Here is an 18,899-nt window from a genome sequence, read left to right as displayed (position 1 = left end):
GGGGTGCGGGTGTGAAGGGCTGTGTGCGACAGGGCTCCAAATAAGCTCAAATTCATAGCAAGGCCTGAACTCCCAAGACTGTGGAATACCTACTGAATGCTCTTCAGAAGCATCACTTCGGTGGTCAAGGCAAATCGGTGCAGAGAGCCGTAGACGAAAGCTGCCTCCATCAACACTCTGTGCTCTGGAAAGAGTGAGAGAGAAAGAGGGACAAAGAAGAGGAAGAGTTGGTTTTTATATGTTGACTTTCTCTACCATTTAAGGAAGAGTCAAACCGGCTTACAATCACCTTCCCTTCCCCTCCCCACAACACAACACTCTGTGAGGTAGGCGGAGCTGAGAGAGCTCGAAGAGAGCTGTGACTAGCCCAAGGTCACCCAGCTAGCTTTGTAAGTAGTGGGGAAGCAAATCCAGTTCACCAGATTAGCATCCGCCGCTCATGTAGAGGAGTGGGGAATCAAACCTGGTTCTCCAGATTCGCGTCCACCGCTCCAAACCACTGCTCTTAACCACTACGCCACGCTGGCTGTCCAGAGAGAGTGACAGACAGAGACAGAGCAAGACAGACAGACAGAGAGAGAGGCAGAGAGAGAAAGACAGAGGCAGAGCAAGAGAGAGACAGAGGCAGACAGACAGAAACAGAGAGACAGAGAAAGACAGAGACACAGAGAGGCAGATAGAAAGAGACAGATGAGAGTGAGGCAGAGGCAGAGACATAGAGCAAAAGAAGCAGACAGAGAAACAGACAGAGACAGAAAGACAGACAGGGAGTCACTCAGGAGCTGGTTCTGAAAGGCCCAACTTCCTCTCCTCTCTACCCCCAACGCAATCCTTACCTTGCAAAATCTGATCAAGCGAAAAACAATAGTCTAGATGTTCAAGATTGACTTAATATATGCTTGGGTCACTGTGAAATCCTTGATAACAAAATTATCGCTGTCCCTGCTTGGATGTCATCTTAAGTTTTTACCCTTCCGATCACACATCTCTCTTTCAAAAACCACCATACACGCCCACACCCACAACGCAGCAACTCTGTTCGAGAAATTCTCCAGCCCCAGGCAAATCCCCGAGTCAAAAGCCGACATCCTTGAGAGCCGCTGCAGGCCGGGAGAAAGCTCTAAGGCAGCCGCATCTGAGAATTTCAGGGAGAAAAGCCTTTTCTGGTCAGTGACCCTAACAATAAAAGTAAAGTAAAGAGAGAAAAGCCCAGCCATTGCGGCCCTCGGCTGTCCAGATAAGCAGCCGGATGTATTTACCTGCAGTCCCTACAGCTTGGACGTAGGCAAACACAAGGTCCAACTGACCCCGAAGTGCGTTTTCCAGATTCCTGAGGTCCTCTGGTGTGGCGACGTATTTCACCTCATTAAAGAGGAGGGCACTGCGCAGAAAACAGGGAGAGAATGGCAGATCAAGCTCCCGCCAGACGGAGCAGCATCTCTGTCGGCAGGAGAAGACTCATTTGTGCTTTTGGAGGGTGGGACACGTATCCACCCACTCACAGTCCGTGCCCAGCTGACAATGAGCCAAAATGGCTGGCGTGTCTGGCTGGGAGTAGGAATGTAAAGGTAAAGGTCCCCTGTGCAAGCATCGTGTCATTCCTGACCCATGGGGTGACGTCACATCCCAACGTTTACTAGGCAGACTTTGTTTTGCGGGGCGGTTTGCCAGTGTGTTCCCCAGAAATTTTCCCTTTACCCCCAGCAAGCTGGGTCCTCATTTTACCGACCTCGGAAGGACGGAAAACGGAGTCCACCTTGAGCCGGCTACCTGAAACCGACGTCCGTCGGGATCGAACTCAGGTCGTGAGCAGAGCTTTTGACTGCAGTACTGCAGCATTACCACTCTGCGCCACGGGGCTCTGGGGAATAGGGAGACCTGGGTTCAAATCCCTCCTTGGCCGTTGAGTTCACCGCGCTTTGTCAGCCAAACTTACCTCACAGGGTTTTTGTGAGGGTAAAAAGGAGGATGAGGAGAACCACACAGGCTGCCCTGTGCTCTTGAGGAAAGGAGGGATAAAAATGTAATAAATCACCTTGCTCAGCACTGAATACTCATAATGTTCTTTCTGCCCAAGTACTTTTTTAAATCTTCCCTTTCCTTCTAAGAGCTCAGCGAGCACACAGGGGTCTCCTTCCTCCTTTTTTCCTCACAACAACCCTGTGAGGTAGGTGGAGGTGGAATGATCCAAAGTCACCCAATGGATATCTATGGCTGACAGGAGATTTGAACCCAGGTCTCCAAGATCCAAGTCCAGTGCTTTAACCACTATAGTATATTAGCTCTACGCTGGCTTGTGGTGAGTCTGTACTTTTAATTCAAGCTCCCTGTGGGCCCAGGGTCTGGCCAGAGGATCTAGCCAGAAGACCAGCCAGGGATCCCCAAGGATCAACAGGTCCCAGTAGGATGCAAGGAAAGGCCTCAGGTGTATAAGAACTCACGGGCTGCCATTTCGGCCTCTGCACAAGGGGGGTAGCTCAGTTTTCTGCAGCTCTGTGCCCCAGTCTCAGCCCCTCCAGCTTCTGCCACCTCCCCCCTTCCTCAGGCCAGGCTGCCCCAAAGACCCCTCATGGATCCCGCAGGACCACCCCAGACAGCCTGCTAACGGCAGACACCCAGCAGAATCAGCTAACTTTGAGTCCAGTAGCACCTTAAAGGCCAACAGGTTTTCAGGATATGACCTTTCTTTTCTTTAAAAAACATTTTTTTAATCAAGAAGGGTACGAAAGGAAAGAGGGATAGGGTAAAAAATAAGACTATCCAACATTCAAATATAGATTAGTCAGACTACATTGCCCTGCTTTTCTGTATTATAATCAAGTATTTATTCTAACAAGTAAGGAGAAACTAAGCTAAGATATAAACTAAGAATGATCACCTTATGAAATTATTAAACATATAAAATATCTTTATCTTTGTCGTCAAAGTTATTTATCCGTGGTTATATATCTCCGTATTCATTCATTTATTATCTAAACATAAAAATAAATTTGGATAGAAATTAGATATCTCTATCTTCTTGTTCTATTTTTTATTAATATTAAACCTCAACGTATTTATAAAGTAATCTCCACTTTTCATAGAACTCCTCATAGTTAATATCATTGCTTGTATTTATCAGGTTGGTCATTTTCGCCATAGTGGAGTATTCCATCAACTTATCTTTCCATTCTTCTATATCTGGGGTATGAGCTTTCGAGAGTCAAAGCTCCCTTCGACAGACTCCCTTTGTCAGATTCTTGAAATCTTGTACCCTGGAAATCTTGCTGGCCTCTAAGGTGCCACTGAACTCGAATCCAGCTCTTCTATGACAGACCAACACAGCTACCCTCTGCAACCATGCAAATCAGGAGATGGCAAGCCGACTCACAAGAGGACGTTTGCTACGATGGCATCCACGCTGAACAAGGCATCCGTCGGGAGCTCACGAATCAGCACATGTCCCCTGGAAAAGGAGAGGGAAGGAAGGGGACAGCTTCTGAAAACTGGGCTAAGGTTTATTGTATTTGTTTCCTATCTTATCTTTATTTATTTGTTTATTTGGCCATCAATAAACAGCTGACTTGTGGTGACCCCTTAGGGTTTTCAAAGCAAGAGGGCCGTCCAAATACTTGCCAGGGTCGATGCTGAGAGTGTGTGACTGGCCCAAGGTCACCAAGCAAGTTTCCATGGCACAGGGGGGATTCAAACCTGGGTTTCCCACATCCATCCTGTGATGGGGTCCAGCTGACACTCGCTGTCTTGGCTAAGAGCCTATGGGTTTTATTGAATCCAGCTTTATTGCCAGAGAAAACAGTCAATACTGCTTTAAAAACGCATTCTTCCAGCTTCATTTAGCCCCACCTTCTACCTTGATGTAGCTGATTTGGCCATATAAAGTTACGGTCACCTCGAGGCTAGACTACTGCAATTCACTCTATATGGGCCTGTCCTTAGAAACTCCAGTTGGTACAGAATGCCAAGGCAGTGCATGCACACATATCAAGTTATGGTCACCTCAAGGCTAGACTACTGCAGTTCACTCTACGTGGGCCTGCCCTTGGAAACTCCAGTTGGTACAGAAGGCCAAGGCAGTGCATGCACACAGCACTCATTCTGCATCATTGGTTACTCATCAGTTACTCATCAGTTATTGGGTTTAATTAAAGGTTCTGGTTATCACCTACAAAGCCTTTCTGGACCATCTCTCCTAGTATGCTCCACCACAACAGCATTTCTCATCTGGGGTTGGCAATTCCCCACCCACACCCATTATTTATGGTGGCTTCCACCACGTGGCCCTGCTTGCCTGTGGAGCTCAGGAAGCCTCCCATGATTCTATGACTTTGCAGAATGTGCAAAACAGAAGGGATCAGGAGGGCATTTTGGACCAAGGAATTAGTATTGTAAATGGAAAACTCAGGTCACTTTTACAAGGGACAGGATTGCAGCCTGCCGCAATGCTTATTTAACTATATTGTCTTCTTTCTTCGTAATTCTCTTTCTTCACTTCAGGTACGTCATGCCCTGGGCGGGTTTTTCTTTTGGTCTGTTTGTTTATCAGCATCGTATTCTAGTTTGGTAACCCTAGGCCTGCGACATTGTTTACCGGTTGTCATATGCTATCTGACCGGCGTTGCTTTTCGCATTTTGCAATCTGCCGAGTCTCAGTGAGAAACGTGGGCTTGAAATGAAGTGAAATAAATTCATAAATAAATCCCCCTGCTTTCTTGTGCTTATTGACGGCCCATTCCCAAAAACATTTCCTTGGAAATCCAATCAATTGCATCTGCAACAAAATGATGTACTTACTTGAACAGGTATGCCTTTCCCACGGAACTGTCCTCTCTGCAGTACCCTAATGCTTCTCCCTGGTGGCAGTTAACCTGAGAAGAAGAAAAGATATCCTAACACCCAGGCAATGTACACGAAACTCTCTGAATTTGATAAAGTGCTACGCAAATGAAGAAGAAAAAAGAAGAGTTGGTTTTTATATGCTGACTTTCTCTACCACTTAAGGCAGAATCAAACCAGCTTTCAATTAAACTTCCCTTCTCCTCCCCACAACAGACACCCTGTGAGTTAGGTGGGGCTGAGAGAGCTCTTAATAGAACTGCAAACAGCAATATTGGATGGACGATATAATAAAGTACCACTAGCACAATGTATTTGCATTTGTGGTTCTGCTGTAGAGGATTTATCCCATTATATTTTAGATTGTCCTCTTTATGTAATACCTAGGGAAAAATTCCTTCATACCATATTAGTTGGGTTAAACTCATTTCCTGATTCCAATAAATTAGTATTTTTATTGTCAGATATCAACTCATTTATTACTTCCAGGATGTCACTTTTCGCTCTAGCAGCTAGAAAGATAAGAGCCAAACTGGAGCCAAAGAATGTAACTAGCCAGAACTGATGGCCAGCTAGAATATATTTTAATTATATTGTATTTTATCATAACTTATATGGTATTTTCTTTTATCTTTCATCTTTATTATATAATCTTCTTGATTTATAGTTTAATATACCTTGTAAAGGCCTTTGGTTTAATATACCTTGTAAAGGCCTTTGGTTATCTACAAATAAATATTTCCTTACTTACTCTTAATAGAATTGTGACTAGCCCAAGGTCACCCAGCTGGCTTCATGTGGAGGAGTGGGGAAACTAACCTGGTTCACCAGATTAGCGTCCGCTGCTCATGTGGAGGAGTGGGGAATCGAACCTGGTTCTCCAGATAAGAGTCCACCGCTCCAATGGCTTCTATTATCATCCTCTCAGACAACAACCTACATGGGATAGACAATGTAGGTGTGCCTAATAAATGGATTTCAGAGGGTATATATGTTGGCCTCAGTAAAAGAACTAAATTTGAGTCCAGTAGCACTTTAGAGACCAACAGGGTGCAAGCTTTCAAGAGTCACAGCTCCCTTCTGGCAAAAAGAGCTTTGAATCTCAAAAGCTTATACCCTTCCAAATCTTGTTGTTCTCTAAAGCACCACTGGACTCAAATCTAGCTCTAATAAACAGGCATTGTATCATGTTGAGTTTCAGCCACTTCATATGTGGTTATAATGCTTGCAATACCTGTCAGCTGTCATAAGATGTCACTATAGTTCACTCAGGCATGGTCAGCGAAGCCGCATATGTTCTGGTGCCTGGAGGGTATAACTTGCTGGATGAAGGCCCATCAAATGAAGCTCAACCCAGAGATGCTGATGGATGACAGTAAAGCCAGTCAAGGCTTGCACAGTCTACCTATGCTGGCCATGGTTTCCCTTTCCTTTAAGGAGCAAGCGCTTATAGCTCAGGGGCTGAGGATGGAGACACAGATCTCCTCTGTGGCACATATCACATTTTAGCACTTGCAGCCTTTACTCAAGTGGCATGATTTGGTCACAGTTACTGATGCTTTGGCTGGACTGCTTCAAAGTATTCCACATGGAGCTGCCGATGAAGAAGGTCCAGAAGGTTAAACTCATGTGTTGTTTTTTTTAACTTCCCGGGCAGTTGGTTCACTTCTAGGCAGCATTCAAAGCACTGGTTATTACTTATAAAGCTCTCCATGGTCCGGCTTCAGGGCATGGCCTCATCCCGTACCATCCCGCCCACTGAGACCTTTACCTGAGGCCCAGAACTGTATGTGGCCAATACGATGATATACACATCCACAACACTGGAAATACACAAGACCTCCGTGTGTGCCAATTTAAATGGTGAAAATTCCATGTTTTGCAACAAGTGACAATGGGCCACACAATATAGAAGGTTATTGCCTTACAGCATACCTTTTATGTATTTCTGGATGTGTGTTTTTTTAATATGTATAAATGATCACTGAAGAAGGCCGCAAAGGTCGAAACGCGTTTGGGTTATTTATTGGTCATTTACATTGATTCCTCATCAAACTATGCTGGAAATTTAGCAATTTTTATATATTTTTAAATTTGATTAGCCTGTATATTTAAGACCCAGTGTTTTGATGTGTGTACACTCCATAATAAATTATATTAGCATTTTGTATAATTTTCAGCTCAACTTTTAGGTTCTTTGCCCAGAACTGTATGACTCATTTGGAAAAGGCAAGGTGGGTAAGCACCAAAGAGTCAGCTTAAGCCGTAGAATGGCGTGGTGTAGTGGTTAAGAGCAGTGGACTCTAATCTGGTGAACCGGGTTGGCTTCCCCACTCCTCCACATGAAGCCAGCTGGGTGGCCTTGGGCTAGTCACAGTTCTCTCTGAACTCTCTCAGCCTCTTCCTACCTCCCAAGGTGTCTGTTGTGGGGAGAGGAAGGGAAGGCAATTGTAAGCTGGTTTGATTCTCCCTCAAGTGGTAGAGAAAGTCGGCATAGAAAAACCAGCTCTTCTTCTTCTTCCCTGCCCAGTGATGATTACCCGGTGCCAAATTTACAATTTTTTAGGTGCCAGGCAAACACACTTCGATTCCCACAGGCCTCTGAGAAAACGTCTACTGCCTCGTGGAGTGTTTTCAGTAGTTGTGTTTTTACGTCCCCTTTGTTTTATTTATTTCATTTATTGTACCAAAAATTATATCCCGCCTTTCTGCCCTCGCAAGGACCTCCAAGGCCTCGAACAAACAAAAACACATATAATAATATCATTTTACAATAATTCAAAACCGACCAATACAACAGTAATAGCCGCACATCATTAAAGCAATTAAAACCCAAGCCTAAAAATACAAAGACATAAAAACAACAATTAAACCCTTCAGATCCTTAAAAGCCTTTAAGAAGGCTCTCTGTCTTGACGCTATGCTATTTGGCTACCTTTTTAAAAGGGAATGATCTGCATTTTCAATCAGATGCTGTTTGAATCGCTCTCTCTCTCTCTGTGTGTGTGTGTGTGTGTGTGTGTTAAGTGTTATCAAGTCGCTTCCAACTCATGGTGACCCTATGAATGAAAGTCCTCCAACATGTCCTATCTTTAACAGCCTTGCTCAAGTCTTGCAAATTGAAGGATGTGGCTTCCTTTATAGAGCCAATCCATCTCTTGTTGGGTCTTCCTCTTTTCCTGCTGCCTTCCACTTTTCCTAGCATGACTGTCTTTTCCAGCAACTCCTGTCTTCGCATAATGCGACCAAAGTACGGCAGCCTCAGTTTAGTCATTGTAGCTTCTAGGGTCAGTTCAGGCTGGATTTGATCGAGAACCCACTGCTTGCTTTGAGTCACACATTTTTATCCTGTTTTGGCTACTGTCCTTATTTGTTTGTGATATTGGACTGCCTTGGCGATAGGGAGAGGTGGGGGTAGAAACGGTTTAGATAAATCCCTTGAAAGGACTGACGTTAAAAATCGCCACCCGGATGCCACTATCTTATCCCAGCCGCACACCAGTTTGGTCTAGCCTGCTTTCTATGCCATGAGACTGACGTTTCTCAACATCCAGCTCTTATTCCTTCCACTTTTCCCCCTGACCTCCCATCAAGGCAAATATTGCACATCTGAGACGACCAGGAGACCTTTCATCCTACGTGCAGGAGTCCATGGTAAACTTTGGGTTAAACTGAAGTGTGTTGGCACATAACGGCTACCCTGGGCTTTTTGATGCCACTTTGCTGGCACGGATCAGTCTTGGAGCTGGAAATGAATTTATTTATTTATTTGATTTATACCCTGTCTTTCTCCCCAATGGGGATCCAAAGCGGCTTACAACATTTTTCCTCTCCTCCGTTTTATCCTCACAACGACCTGTGAGGTGGGTTAGGCTGAGAGTGTGTGACTGGCTCAATGTAGGGTTGCCAGATCCCCCCTGGCCACCAGTGGGGGGTGGGGGCATAGGGCTGCCAGATCCAGATCCAAGTTGGGAAACTCTTGGAGATTTGGGGGTGGAGGACAGGGACCTCACTGGGGTACTGTGTCACAGAGTCAACCCTCCAAAGCATCCATTTTATCCAGGGTAGCTGATCTCTGTAGTCTGGAGAAGAGCTGTTTTCCGGGGGACCTCAAGGTCCCACCTGGAGGCTGGCATCCTTAGCCAAAGGTCACCCAGCCAGTGTAGTATAGTAGTTAGCGGGGGTGGACTCTAATCTGGAGAACCCAGCTTGATTCCCCACTCCTCCACATGAGCGTTACACTCTGATTTGGAGAACCAGGTTTGTTTCCCCACTTCTCCACATGAAGCCTGCTGGGTGATCTTGGGCTAGTCACAGTTCTCTCCAAACTCTCACAGCCCCACCTACCTCACAAGGAGACTGTTGTGGGAAGAGGAAGGGAAGGCAAATGTAAGCCGGTTTGAGTCTCCTTAAAAGGTAGAGAAAATCGGCGTATAGAAACCAACTCTTCTTCTTCCATGGCACAAGTGGGGATTCAAACCTGAGTCTCCCAGATAATAGCCCAACACTCTTAACCACTACACTGCATTGGCTCTCAAAGAGACTTCCTGTGCTGTTTCTAAGGCAAGAAAATGTCATAAGAACGTAAGAAAAGCCCTGCTGGATCAGGCCAAGGCCCATCAGGTCCAGCAGTCTGTTCACACAGTGGCCAACCAGGTGCCTCTAGGAAGCCCCCAAACAAGATGACTGACTGCAGCACTGCACCTAATATAATAAGCATGCTCCTCTGATCCTCGAGAGAATAGGTAACAATCATGACTAGTATCCATTTTGACTAGCAGCCATGAATACCCCTCTCATCCATGAACATGTCCACTCCCCTCTTAAAGCCTTCCAAGTTGGCAGCCATCGCCACATCCTGGGGCAGGGAGTTCCACAATTTAATTACGCGTTGCATGAAGAAATACTTAAGAACAGGCCCTGCTGGATCAGACCAAGGCCCATCAAGTCCACCAGTCTGTTCACACAGGGGCTAACCAGGTGCCTCGAGGAAGCCCACAAACAAGACGACTGCAGCAGCATTATCCTGCCAGATCCAGGTTGGGAAACTCACTTTCAATTACCTTCAAGACTGAAATCCCATAATCTCGAAGAGCTCCTACGGAGTTCTCCAGCTGTTCCAGGAACACATCCACAGAAGGAGAAGCTAGAACACAAATAAGAACTTACTTTGATTTATGGTCACAATTTATCATTATTATTTCTGTAACCGTTACACCTTGTTGGAGGCACACAGATTCTTTCCTTTGCCTCTCCGGCAAACAGGAAGCTTCTGCTACGCCTGCCCCCAGACCAAGATCTATTAGGCTGGTGAAAAGAAAGTGTATGGGCCCTTTTGACTCCCAAAACCACTATGATGCAAATCACGGGGGCTGCAGAGAGAAAGGCCACCAAAGACGGGGGACTGAAGAAATAAAGGGATCCAGGCAAAACGGAGCAGAAAAACTGGAAGGATTAGGATTTCCGGCTCTGGGATGGGAAATTCTTGGAGATTTGGGGGGGGTGGAGCCTGGGAAGGGCGGGGTTTGGGGAGGGGAGGGACCTCAGTAGGGTCTCATGCCATAGAGTCCACCCTCCAAAGCAGCTCTTTTCTCCAGGCGAACTGATTTCTATAGCCTGGAGAAGAGTTGTAACACCAGAAGATCCCCAGGTCTCTCCTGGAGGTTGGTAACCCTGCGAAGGGTCCAGCCACACTGAATTTAACAGCAGGGACCGAGATGCAGAATTCCATATGAAAATGTGCACAGAATGTTCATTCTTACACCATAATTGTTAAAGGAAATTGCAGGGGGGGGATCTCAAGGAGCCTAAAGTCACCGAGACAGACTTTCTTATGTCTCCATGTCTGGCCACGCAAGTAGAAAGCCCTCCACCTTTTTCGGAAACTGAAACCGAACAGCATCGCATTCACAAAACAAAGAAAAAATCCCACCCCATGGCAGCCATTCTGTGGGGGTTTTCTTGAAATCCCGAAGAGCCAGCATGGCGTTGCAGTTAGAGTGAGGGACTACCAGGGCCTGGGAGAACCAGGTTCAAATCCTCCCTCTGTCACAGAAGCTTGCTGGGGGACCTTGGGCCAGTCACACCCTCTTGGCCTCACCTACCTCACAGGGTTGTTGTGAGGATAAACCGGAGAGGAGAACGATGTAAGCCGCTTTGTGTCCCCATTGGGGTATAAATTAAATAAATTATTAAAAAATAAATTTATTTCAAGTTCCAAGACTGATCCATACCAGCAAGGTGGCATCAAGATGCCCAGGGTAGCTGTATGCGCCAACACACATTTAGCCAAACGTTTACCATGGACTTCTGCACGTAGGATGAAACGTCTCCCATTGGGGAGAACGGTGGGATATAAATGAACTAAATAAATAAATAAAGGCACCCGCAGGCTCAACAAGGTTGGGGAAGCCTTGATCTGGAAGGATCTGGGTTCAAATCCCCATTCAGGTACGAAGCTCACTGGGTGACCCTGGGCCAACCAGACTCACAGATGGATAAAATGTCAAGGGACAAATGACGTCTGTTCCCCAGAGAGGAAAGGTGAGCTAAAACAGATACGGGCAGATATGAGAAAGACTGAACTTCATGTGCTGATCCAGCATGACCAGCTAAGGTGACTTCCAGGTGGGCTTTTTGCTCTGGTTTGTGCCCCCAACTGCAGCAGATTATTTCTGAGCTTCCAAACATCACTGTTACTCATCCGTTGCCCTTTCATGTTTTTCCGTACTTTCTCAAAGCACCTTTGATCCAACGTTTCCTGCTGGTACGCAACTGAAGTGTGTTTGCCTTCTGCATGGAAAGCACTTCAAAAGGTGCCATGCAATTCATTGCTGTTTGCCATGATACCCCCAACCACCATTTCCTCCTTTAAAAAAAAAACAACTGGCAATAGCTAGATGGATAGAGCATTGTAATGATACAATAATCTTTTTCTTAAGTCCTCTGAATTCCCAGTTTTCCTTTTTTTTAAAGTAAGTCTCTAGGCCTTTTTGTTGCTGAGAGATACCTTTTCCATTTTAGCTTCTTAATGAAAAGGGCTAAAGACTTTCTTTCTCTTGTTTACTACTCCCATGAACCAAAGGTAATAAAACTGCACGAGGTGACAATACTCACCATCCCTCCTAAAATAAACCAAGGACGCTTTTGATGCTGGCGAGCCACTGAGATACTCCTGGAGTTTCAGCTCCGAGAAGGCATCTTCTGCACTGCTTGCTGATAATACACATGAGAGCAGAAGAGAGGCAAGGAGAGCCCATCTGTTGGCTGGTGGAGATGACATGACTTCGGCAACTGAACATCACTCAGGGCGATTTGCTCTTAAAAAAGAAATCGTCAAAAGTGTTTTTGAAGCTTCGGTTTCCAGATCTAGCGTTGGCCAGCTTTACCAGTCAAATTTCGGTCGATTATTCTTAAAACTAACTTTATCAGAATAGCAAAGAAGATATTTCCATCATCAAGATTTTTCATATGTTTGCTACAGGATTCCCTTGTTCCCCCTCTTCTCCCTCCCCTTGACTGGTTACCCTGCAAATGTCATTAATGTGAAAGGTGCCATTTGAAATATTTCTGACAATTTTTTAGAATGGTTCAATCTTAGAATATTAGATAATGGGATTTTAAGTACAATGGTTAAGATGTCTTGTTTGTATCGTATTGTATTTTCTGGTTGTGAGCCGCTCTGATCCCGACTTTGGTTGGGAACAGCTGGGATAGAAATCTAATAAACAACAACAGCAAAACCAATAATAATAATTTACTCAAATGCAAGACTAGGTTCCCCAGCCCAGCAATGCCATCAAAAAAGACGGCAGCTTCATACATTCAAATACGAGTTCCAGTTATGTCGGCCCAGGTTAGCCTGATCTCGTCAGATCTTGGAAGCAAAGAAGGGTTGGCCCTGGTTAGGACTTAGATGGGAGACCAGCCAGGAATTCCAGGGTCTCTATGCAGAGGAAGGCAATGGCAAACCATCTCTTGCCCTGAAAACCCCATGAAGGGTCGCCGTAAGTCAGCTGTGACTTGACGGCACTTTACACCCATAACGTTTTTAGGGAGCTTGTCTTACATCCAGGGTCGTCTTCCTTTCAATCAAATACGAGTAATTACAAAAAGAAAGTTCTGAACTGTTACTGCGGCTTTCAAAAAAAAAATGCTAGGAAGCGCTGCAACTTTTATCAAAGCGAAATACGGTTTCTATAAATACAAAGAACAAAGGGCGGCTTGGTCAGCGCTTTTTAAATGGAAGGGAAACATCAATAAAGCAAAAAGTCGCAATTAAACAACAGCAGCCCATTTAGAAACTCCTGCTATAAGCCAGTAGGGGTACTTTGCTACACAGCCAGGTCTGTCCCGGCATGTGGCTGTGCTGAGGGGGGGCAGGGGGGCTCGTGCCCACGGTCAATAAAATGACACCATCATAAAAATGAAAAAGAGAAACCGCCGCTTACATAACAACGTTCTCAGCTTCCTAGAATATTTGGCAACGTTTGATGGTGGTCAATGAAAGAGTTAAAAAAGACAAAGTCAGATGAAGCCAAATCCTACAATTATAGTATGAACATCACAGGTTGAGGAGGGCAGGGTTTGGGGAGGGACTTCAATGCCATAGAGTCCAATGGCCAAAGCGGCCATTTTCTCCAGGGGAACTGATCTCTATCGGCTGGAGATCAGTTGTAATAGCAGGAGATCTCCAGCTACTGCCTGGAGGTTGGCAACCCTATGTTTCTCCCCACTCCCTGGTTAATTTTAACAATATTTATCTTACAAGCCTGAAGCCAGTTCCTGTTCCTCATTCGCAGTTCCTAGTTCTTTATTTGAGCGCTCGGACTATAAGTATCGAGGATACTCAAAATAAGCTCTGGAGCACTCCAAATCATAGATCCTCAGGCGCAGGGGACAAATTGGTTGGGTTTGCAAATAAGGAACTAGGAACAGGGAATAAGGAACTGGGTATGAATTGTAGCCTGGTAAGGGTGTAGTGCAGGGGTCCCGGACGTGGTGCCCGTGGGCTCCGTGGCAGCCGTCAACACCGTTCCTCGTGCTCACTGAGTGTTTTTAGAAAGTTGGGGGGGGGACAAGCAAGGCTTCTGTCCACCAAGGCTTCCGAATGACCCCCGGAGGTTTGATCAGCTGTGCAATTTGTTTAAAGTGTTGCTTTGGCAGCAGCTGCCACCACAGCACAAGGATCTTCTCTGTGTGGCTGGAAGGTTGTGGCAGCCATTATGTGGCTGGCTTAGGGTTGCCAGGTCCCTCTTAGTTTGGAATTTCCCGCACTGCGCAGGGGGTTGGACTAGATGACCCTGGTGGTGTTATGCCTCAATTACTCTATGTCTTTTGTATAGTTGATTTTGTAATATAGAATTTGCAATTATCTTTGAGCCTTGGGCTAGTGTTTCTCATTACCTTATTAGTATAGCAGAGGTGTTAATTTCTCTCCAACTGCCTGGAGGTTGGCAACCCTACAAATCACCTCTGAACGTCTCTTGCCTTGAAACCCCAATGGGTTCGCCATAAGTTGACTGCCACTTGGCGGCAAAAAAAATATTTAAGAACAAGGGGCCTAGACTCTTCAAAGCCCTCCCCATCTAACACCCTTTCTTTTGGGGGTTCCCATAAATATGTGATTGTTTCAGACACCTGCTGATATGGGGCTGTCAAGTTCTATTGATAGGCTACTCCATGCTATCTCAGGTTCTCCTTCACTCAGTTTTATTTTATTCTATTAATACTATCTTGATGTAATTTGACCAGGAGACACCTTGGCAGGGTTTTTTCAACAGAACAGAGCAATAAAAATGTCTTAGATAAATAAACATTGATCTTAGATTTTTTTTTAAATGGCAACGGGCAATGTTTCAGAGTAAATAAAGCCACAATTAAAAAAAAAAAAAAGAGCAGATATTCTTCCACTTCCCATCAGGGGGGATTCCAGCAAATTTTACCCCACCTGCAGATTCCTTGCCAGAAAAAAGCAGAACCAGCCATAAGAGCTTATCTACAGAAGATTGCGGGCTCATTACCAAACAGTCAGTCTATTCACAAGCATAGCTTTCTTCATGCTTATGGGCTTGGTAGATTATCTTTGAAGAGGGGTTATCTGCTTCTCCCGCCCCCCCCTACACCTTTTCCACTTCCCAACAATTTTCAGCATCTCAGAAGCACCTAAAACTTTGATAATTTTACCGAATGTAAAAAAATTAATAAACTGAACTTGCGATTTGCGGCATTGAGACAGAAATCACAGCAAGGCAGACAGAGAATACATGATGTTCCTAGTCCTTATGGTTCAGAAAACAGGCTTTAAGATGGGCTGTTACCATATATGGAACGAGAAATGCCAGATGTTCAAGCTGGATTCAGAAAAGGAAGAGATGCTAGAAATCATATTGCAAATGTATGTTGGTTACTGGAACAGATGAGAATTTCAGAAGAAAATCAGCTTGTTGGTTCACGTGTGACCATGGTCACACAGCCCGGATAACCTACAAGAACCAATGAACTCTGACCGTGAAAGCCTTCGACAATAAAATCAGCTTGTGTTTCATAGATTACAGAAAAGCTTTTGACTGTGTGGGTCAGGAAAAGCTATGGCTGGTTTTAAAGGAAATAGGTGTGCCTCTACATCTGATCGTTTTGATGCGCAACCTGTACTCTGGACAAGAGGCTACTGTCAGGACACAATATAGAGAAACAGAATGGTTTCCAACTGGCAAAGGTGTCAGACAAGGATGTATTTTATCTCCCAGTCTCTTCAATCTCTATGCAGAAAATATCATAAAGAAAACTGGGTCAGATTCAGGGGGTTACCGCACTTTGTATTCCCAGCGACGTATTAAGAGTTTGAAAATGTTATAAAAAACATCGCTTTAAAAGGGTTTTTGGATACCACAGCTTATAAATGGTTGGAAGACGTCTTCACAGCTAAAGGGGCCAAACAAAGTGCGAACAGTATTTTTTATAACGTTTTCAAACTCTTAATACATTGCTGGGAATACAAGTGCGGCAACCCCCTTAGATGAAAGTGGAGTGAAAACTAGTGGAAGGAACATGAACACTTTGAGATATGCAGATGACACCACATTACTGGCAGATAACAGTGAAGACCTGAAACGACTCCTGATGAAGGTTAAAGCAGAAAGTGCCAAAGCAGGACTACAGCTGAACACCAAGTAATGACTACTGGGGAATTTCGTAATTTAAAGGTTGACAAAGAAACTGAGGTTGTTCAAGACTTTTTATTCCTTGGCTCCGTTATTAACCAAAAGGGAGACTGCAACCATGAAATCAGAAGGAGATTGAGGCTGGGAAGGGCAGCCATAAAGGAGCTAGAAAAGATTCTTAAGTGTATGGATGTGGAAGTTGAACAATGAAGAAAGCTGACAGGAAGGAAGTAGATTCCTATGAAATGTGGTGTTGGAGGAGAGTGTTACGGATACCGTGGACTGCCAAAAAGACAAATCAGTGGGTTATAGATCAAATCAAGCCTGAACTTTCCCTAGAAGCTAAAATGACCGAACTGAGGCTATTATACTTTGGTCACATTATGAGAAGACAAGAGTCCCTGGAAAAGAGAATAATGCTAGGAAAAGTTAAAAGCAGCAGGAAAAGAGGAAGACCCAACAGGAGATGGGTTCAACCCATAAAGTAATCCATGGTCCTCCATTTGCAAGACCTAAGCAAGGCTATTAACGACAGGGCATTTTGGAGGCCATTAATTCATAGGGTCGCCATGGGTCAGAAGCGATTTGATGGCACTTCGCACACACTCACAACCCGGGAGCCTTTTTGATCATGGCACCAAAGCTTTGGAACACTCCTCCCAGGGAGATTAATCTATCCTGTTGCTATCTTCCACAAACAGTGCAGTGGTTAAGATTACTGGACTAGGATCTGGGAGACCCAGGTTTGAATCTCTACTCGTGCCATCGAAGCTTGCTGGGTGACCTTGGGCCAGTCATGCTCTCGGTCTAGCCTACCTCACAGGGTTGTTGTGAGAATAAAATGGAGGAGAGGAGAACGATGTAAGCAGCCATGAATCCCCATTGGGGAGAAAGGCGGGGTACAAATGAATGAATGAAATAAATAAATCCCCTCAGCAAGCTCTTCTTCCTAACCAATGTTTTAATGAGCTGTTTTTACAATTTATTTTAATGATGTGCATTTGGGGCGAGTGGGTTAAAATGTGATTTTTATCATGCATGTTTTAAATTGTTAGCCGCCTTGTGAGAACTGAAAGGTGGAATATAAATTCTGTAAATAAAACAAATAATAAGTAAATGACTTGAGTGAGGGTTAGAACTCTGGTTTCTAACCAGTACACGGCATAGTTTATGTCAGACAAATGGACTTGGGATATCTTGGAGCTACTGTATTGGCCTATTTTTGCACACCGAGAGTATACAACTCACAGAACTGGGCATATTTCAATGACAAACACGCTTCTTATAATTAGGAAGTTGTTGCTGTTTCTATTTTCAGCCCACTACCATGTTTATTTGGAGATAAGGCCCACCAGGGTCCATTTATGAGCTTTCCTGCCTACAGCGAGTGAGTCACAGTGGCCAGACTGGGATCTGAGAGGCGCGGGTTCGAATCCCCAGGTCATTGCAGTCCCCTTGGGCCAGACATGGTCAGCCAGCCTACCTCGCGAGGCTATTGTGATGATGAAATGAGAAAAGGAGAACCACACACAGCCCTGGGTTCCTTGGGAAAAGGCCAAGATATAAATGTACTCAATAGAGACATTTGCTTAGGTCTGGGTCTTTACATTCCCATCCCAATTGTAGGTACAGGGTGGACCACTACGGGTACCCAAGCAGAAAACCTCAAGAGTCGCAAAGACATCCGTCTTGACATTAGGAAGAACTTTCCAACAGTTAGAGTGGTTCCTCAGTGGAACAGGCTTCCTCGGACGGTGGTGGGCTCTCCTTCCCTGGAGGTTTTTAAGAAGAGGCTAGATGGCCATCTGTCAGCAATGCTGATTCTAGGACCTTAAGCAGATGATGAGAGGGAGGGCATCTTGGCCATCTTCTAGGGGTCACTGGGGGTGTGGGGGGGAGGTAGTTGTGAGTTTCCTGCATTGCGCAGGGGGTTGGACTAGATGACCCTGGTGGTCCCCTTCCAACTCTGTGATTCTATGATATACTTACTTCTCTCCCAAGCGGCAGGTGCAGATCTCTTCTGGACCAAGGGTCGGCTAGAGGTTGTCTTCTGGCTTGCCACCACTAAATATTGGGGAGGGGAGGTGTGTGCCTGTGCCATCCCAGCTACCAAATACCCAACCGCACTTCACTCACTGGGTAGCTTCACTCTGACCCAAGCCTTCGCCTCTTCTGACCCAAAGCTCACCGCCACGATCCCAAGAGCCGGGAAAGCTCCCTTTACTCCCCCGGAGCCACTCAGGTGGGATTTCCCCGAGCAGCAGAGTGGGGGAGCCCCAGAGCTAAGCCAGAGGGATCTTGGAGGGGGCCGGGCACCAACCCCCCCATCTGCTCCTCCCCGCCCCAGCTTGACAACCCCCCTTGCAACCCGGTTGGCGGGGTCTCCGTGAAAACCAATGCTCCCAGGGCAGGGAGAGGCGTGGGGAAAGGAGAGCCCTGAAGGATGCTCAGGCATGGCGGAGCCAAAAGGAAATCTATAGAGCTGCCGTTTGCAAGGCTGCGGGGGGGGGGTGAGTGGGGGGGCGGCGCTTGGCTGCCATGACCCGGGCGTCCCTTAGGGCTGGACTGCAATTCAAGGAAAGAGTCCAGGAGCTGTTCGAATCCCCAGGTCGTTGCAGACGCGCTCAGCCCACCTACCTCGCAGGGCTGTCGCGACGACGGGACGAGAAAAGGAGAAACACAGACACACACACACACACACCAAATGCAAAGGCTGAACCCGGATTAGCCCCCCGCCTTTTGCAACGGGTTTCTTGCCAACCGACCGCCGTCCAGGCCCGGCTGCCTTTCCGGCGTCTCAGCTGACCCGGGAGGGCGGAGAGAAACCCACCCGGAGAGGAGCCAGCCGGAGCCCCGTGCAAAGGCGAAGCGGGCGGGCGGCGGCAACCTCAAAATCCAGCTCCC

The 18,899-nt window shown here is 45.9% G+C and overlaps 2 protein-coding genes across 2 annotated transcripts in view; one reads left to right on the top strand and one right to left on the bottom strand.

Annotated features, from left to right (window-relative positions):
- TXNDC16 (thioredoxin domain containing 16) overlaps positions 1 to 13,628 on the bottom strand; it is a 44,620-nt gene extending 30,992 nt beyond the window's left edge. The window contains exons 1-7 of the mRNA XM_056851137.1: positions 13,601 to 13,628; positions 11,950 to 12,048; positions 9,897 to 9,979; positions 4,792 to 4,865; positions 3,371 to 3,445; positions 1,260 to 1,381; positions 94 to 184 (exon numbers count right to left, since the gene is read on the bottom strand). Coding sequence (XP_056707115.1) covers positions 94 to 184; positions 1,260 to 1,381; positions 3,371 to 3,445; positions 4,792 to 4,865; positions 9,897 to 9,979; positions 11,950 to 12,048; positions 13,601 to 13,628 — 572 coding nt within the window. The remainder of the gene's footprint in view (positions 1 to 93; positions 185 to 1,259; positions 1,382 to 3,370; positions 3,446 to 4,791; positions 4,866 to 9,896; positions 9,980 to 11,949; positions 12,049 to 13,600) is intronic.
- The window catches only part of PSMC6 (proteasome 26S subunit, ATPase 6), a 126,286-nt gene that overhangs the window by 19,400 nt on the left and 87,987 nt on the right, over positions 1 to 18,899 (top strand). The window lies entirely within an intron of this gene.

The sequence above is a fragment of the Euleptes europaea genome, chromosome 6, assembly GCF_029931775.1.
Source record: "Euleptes europaea isolate rEulEur1 chromosome 6, rEulEur1.hap1, whole genome shotgun sequence".
Lineage (NCBI taxonomy): Eukaryota > Metazoa > Chordata > Lepidosauria > Squamata > Sphaerodactylidae > Euleptes > Euleptes europaea.
The sequence above is the reverse complement of the archived record's forward strand: the minus strand, read 5'-3'. Positions and strand labels throughout refer to the sequence as shown.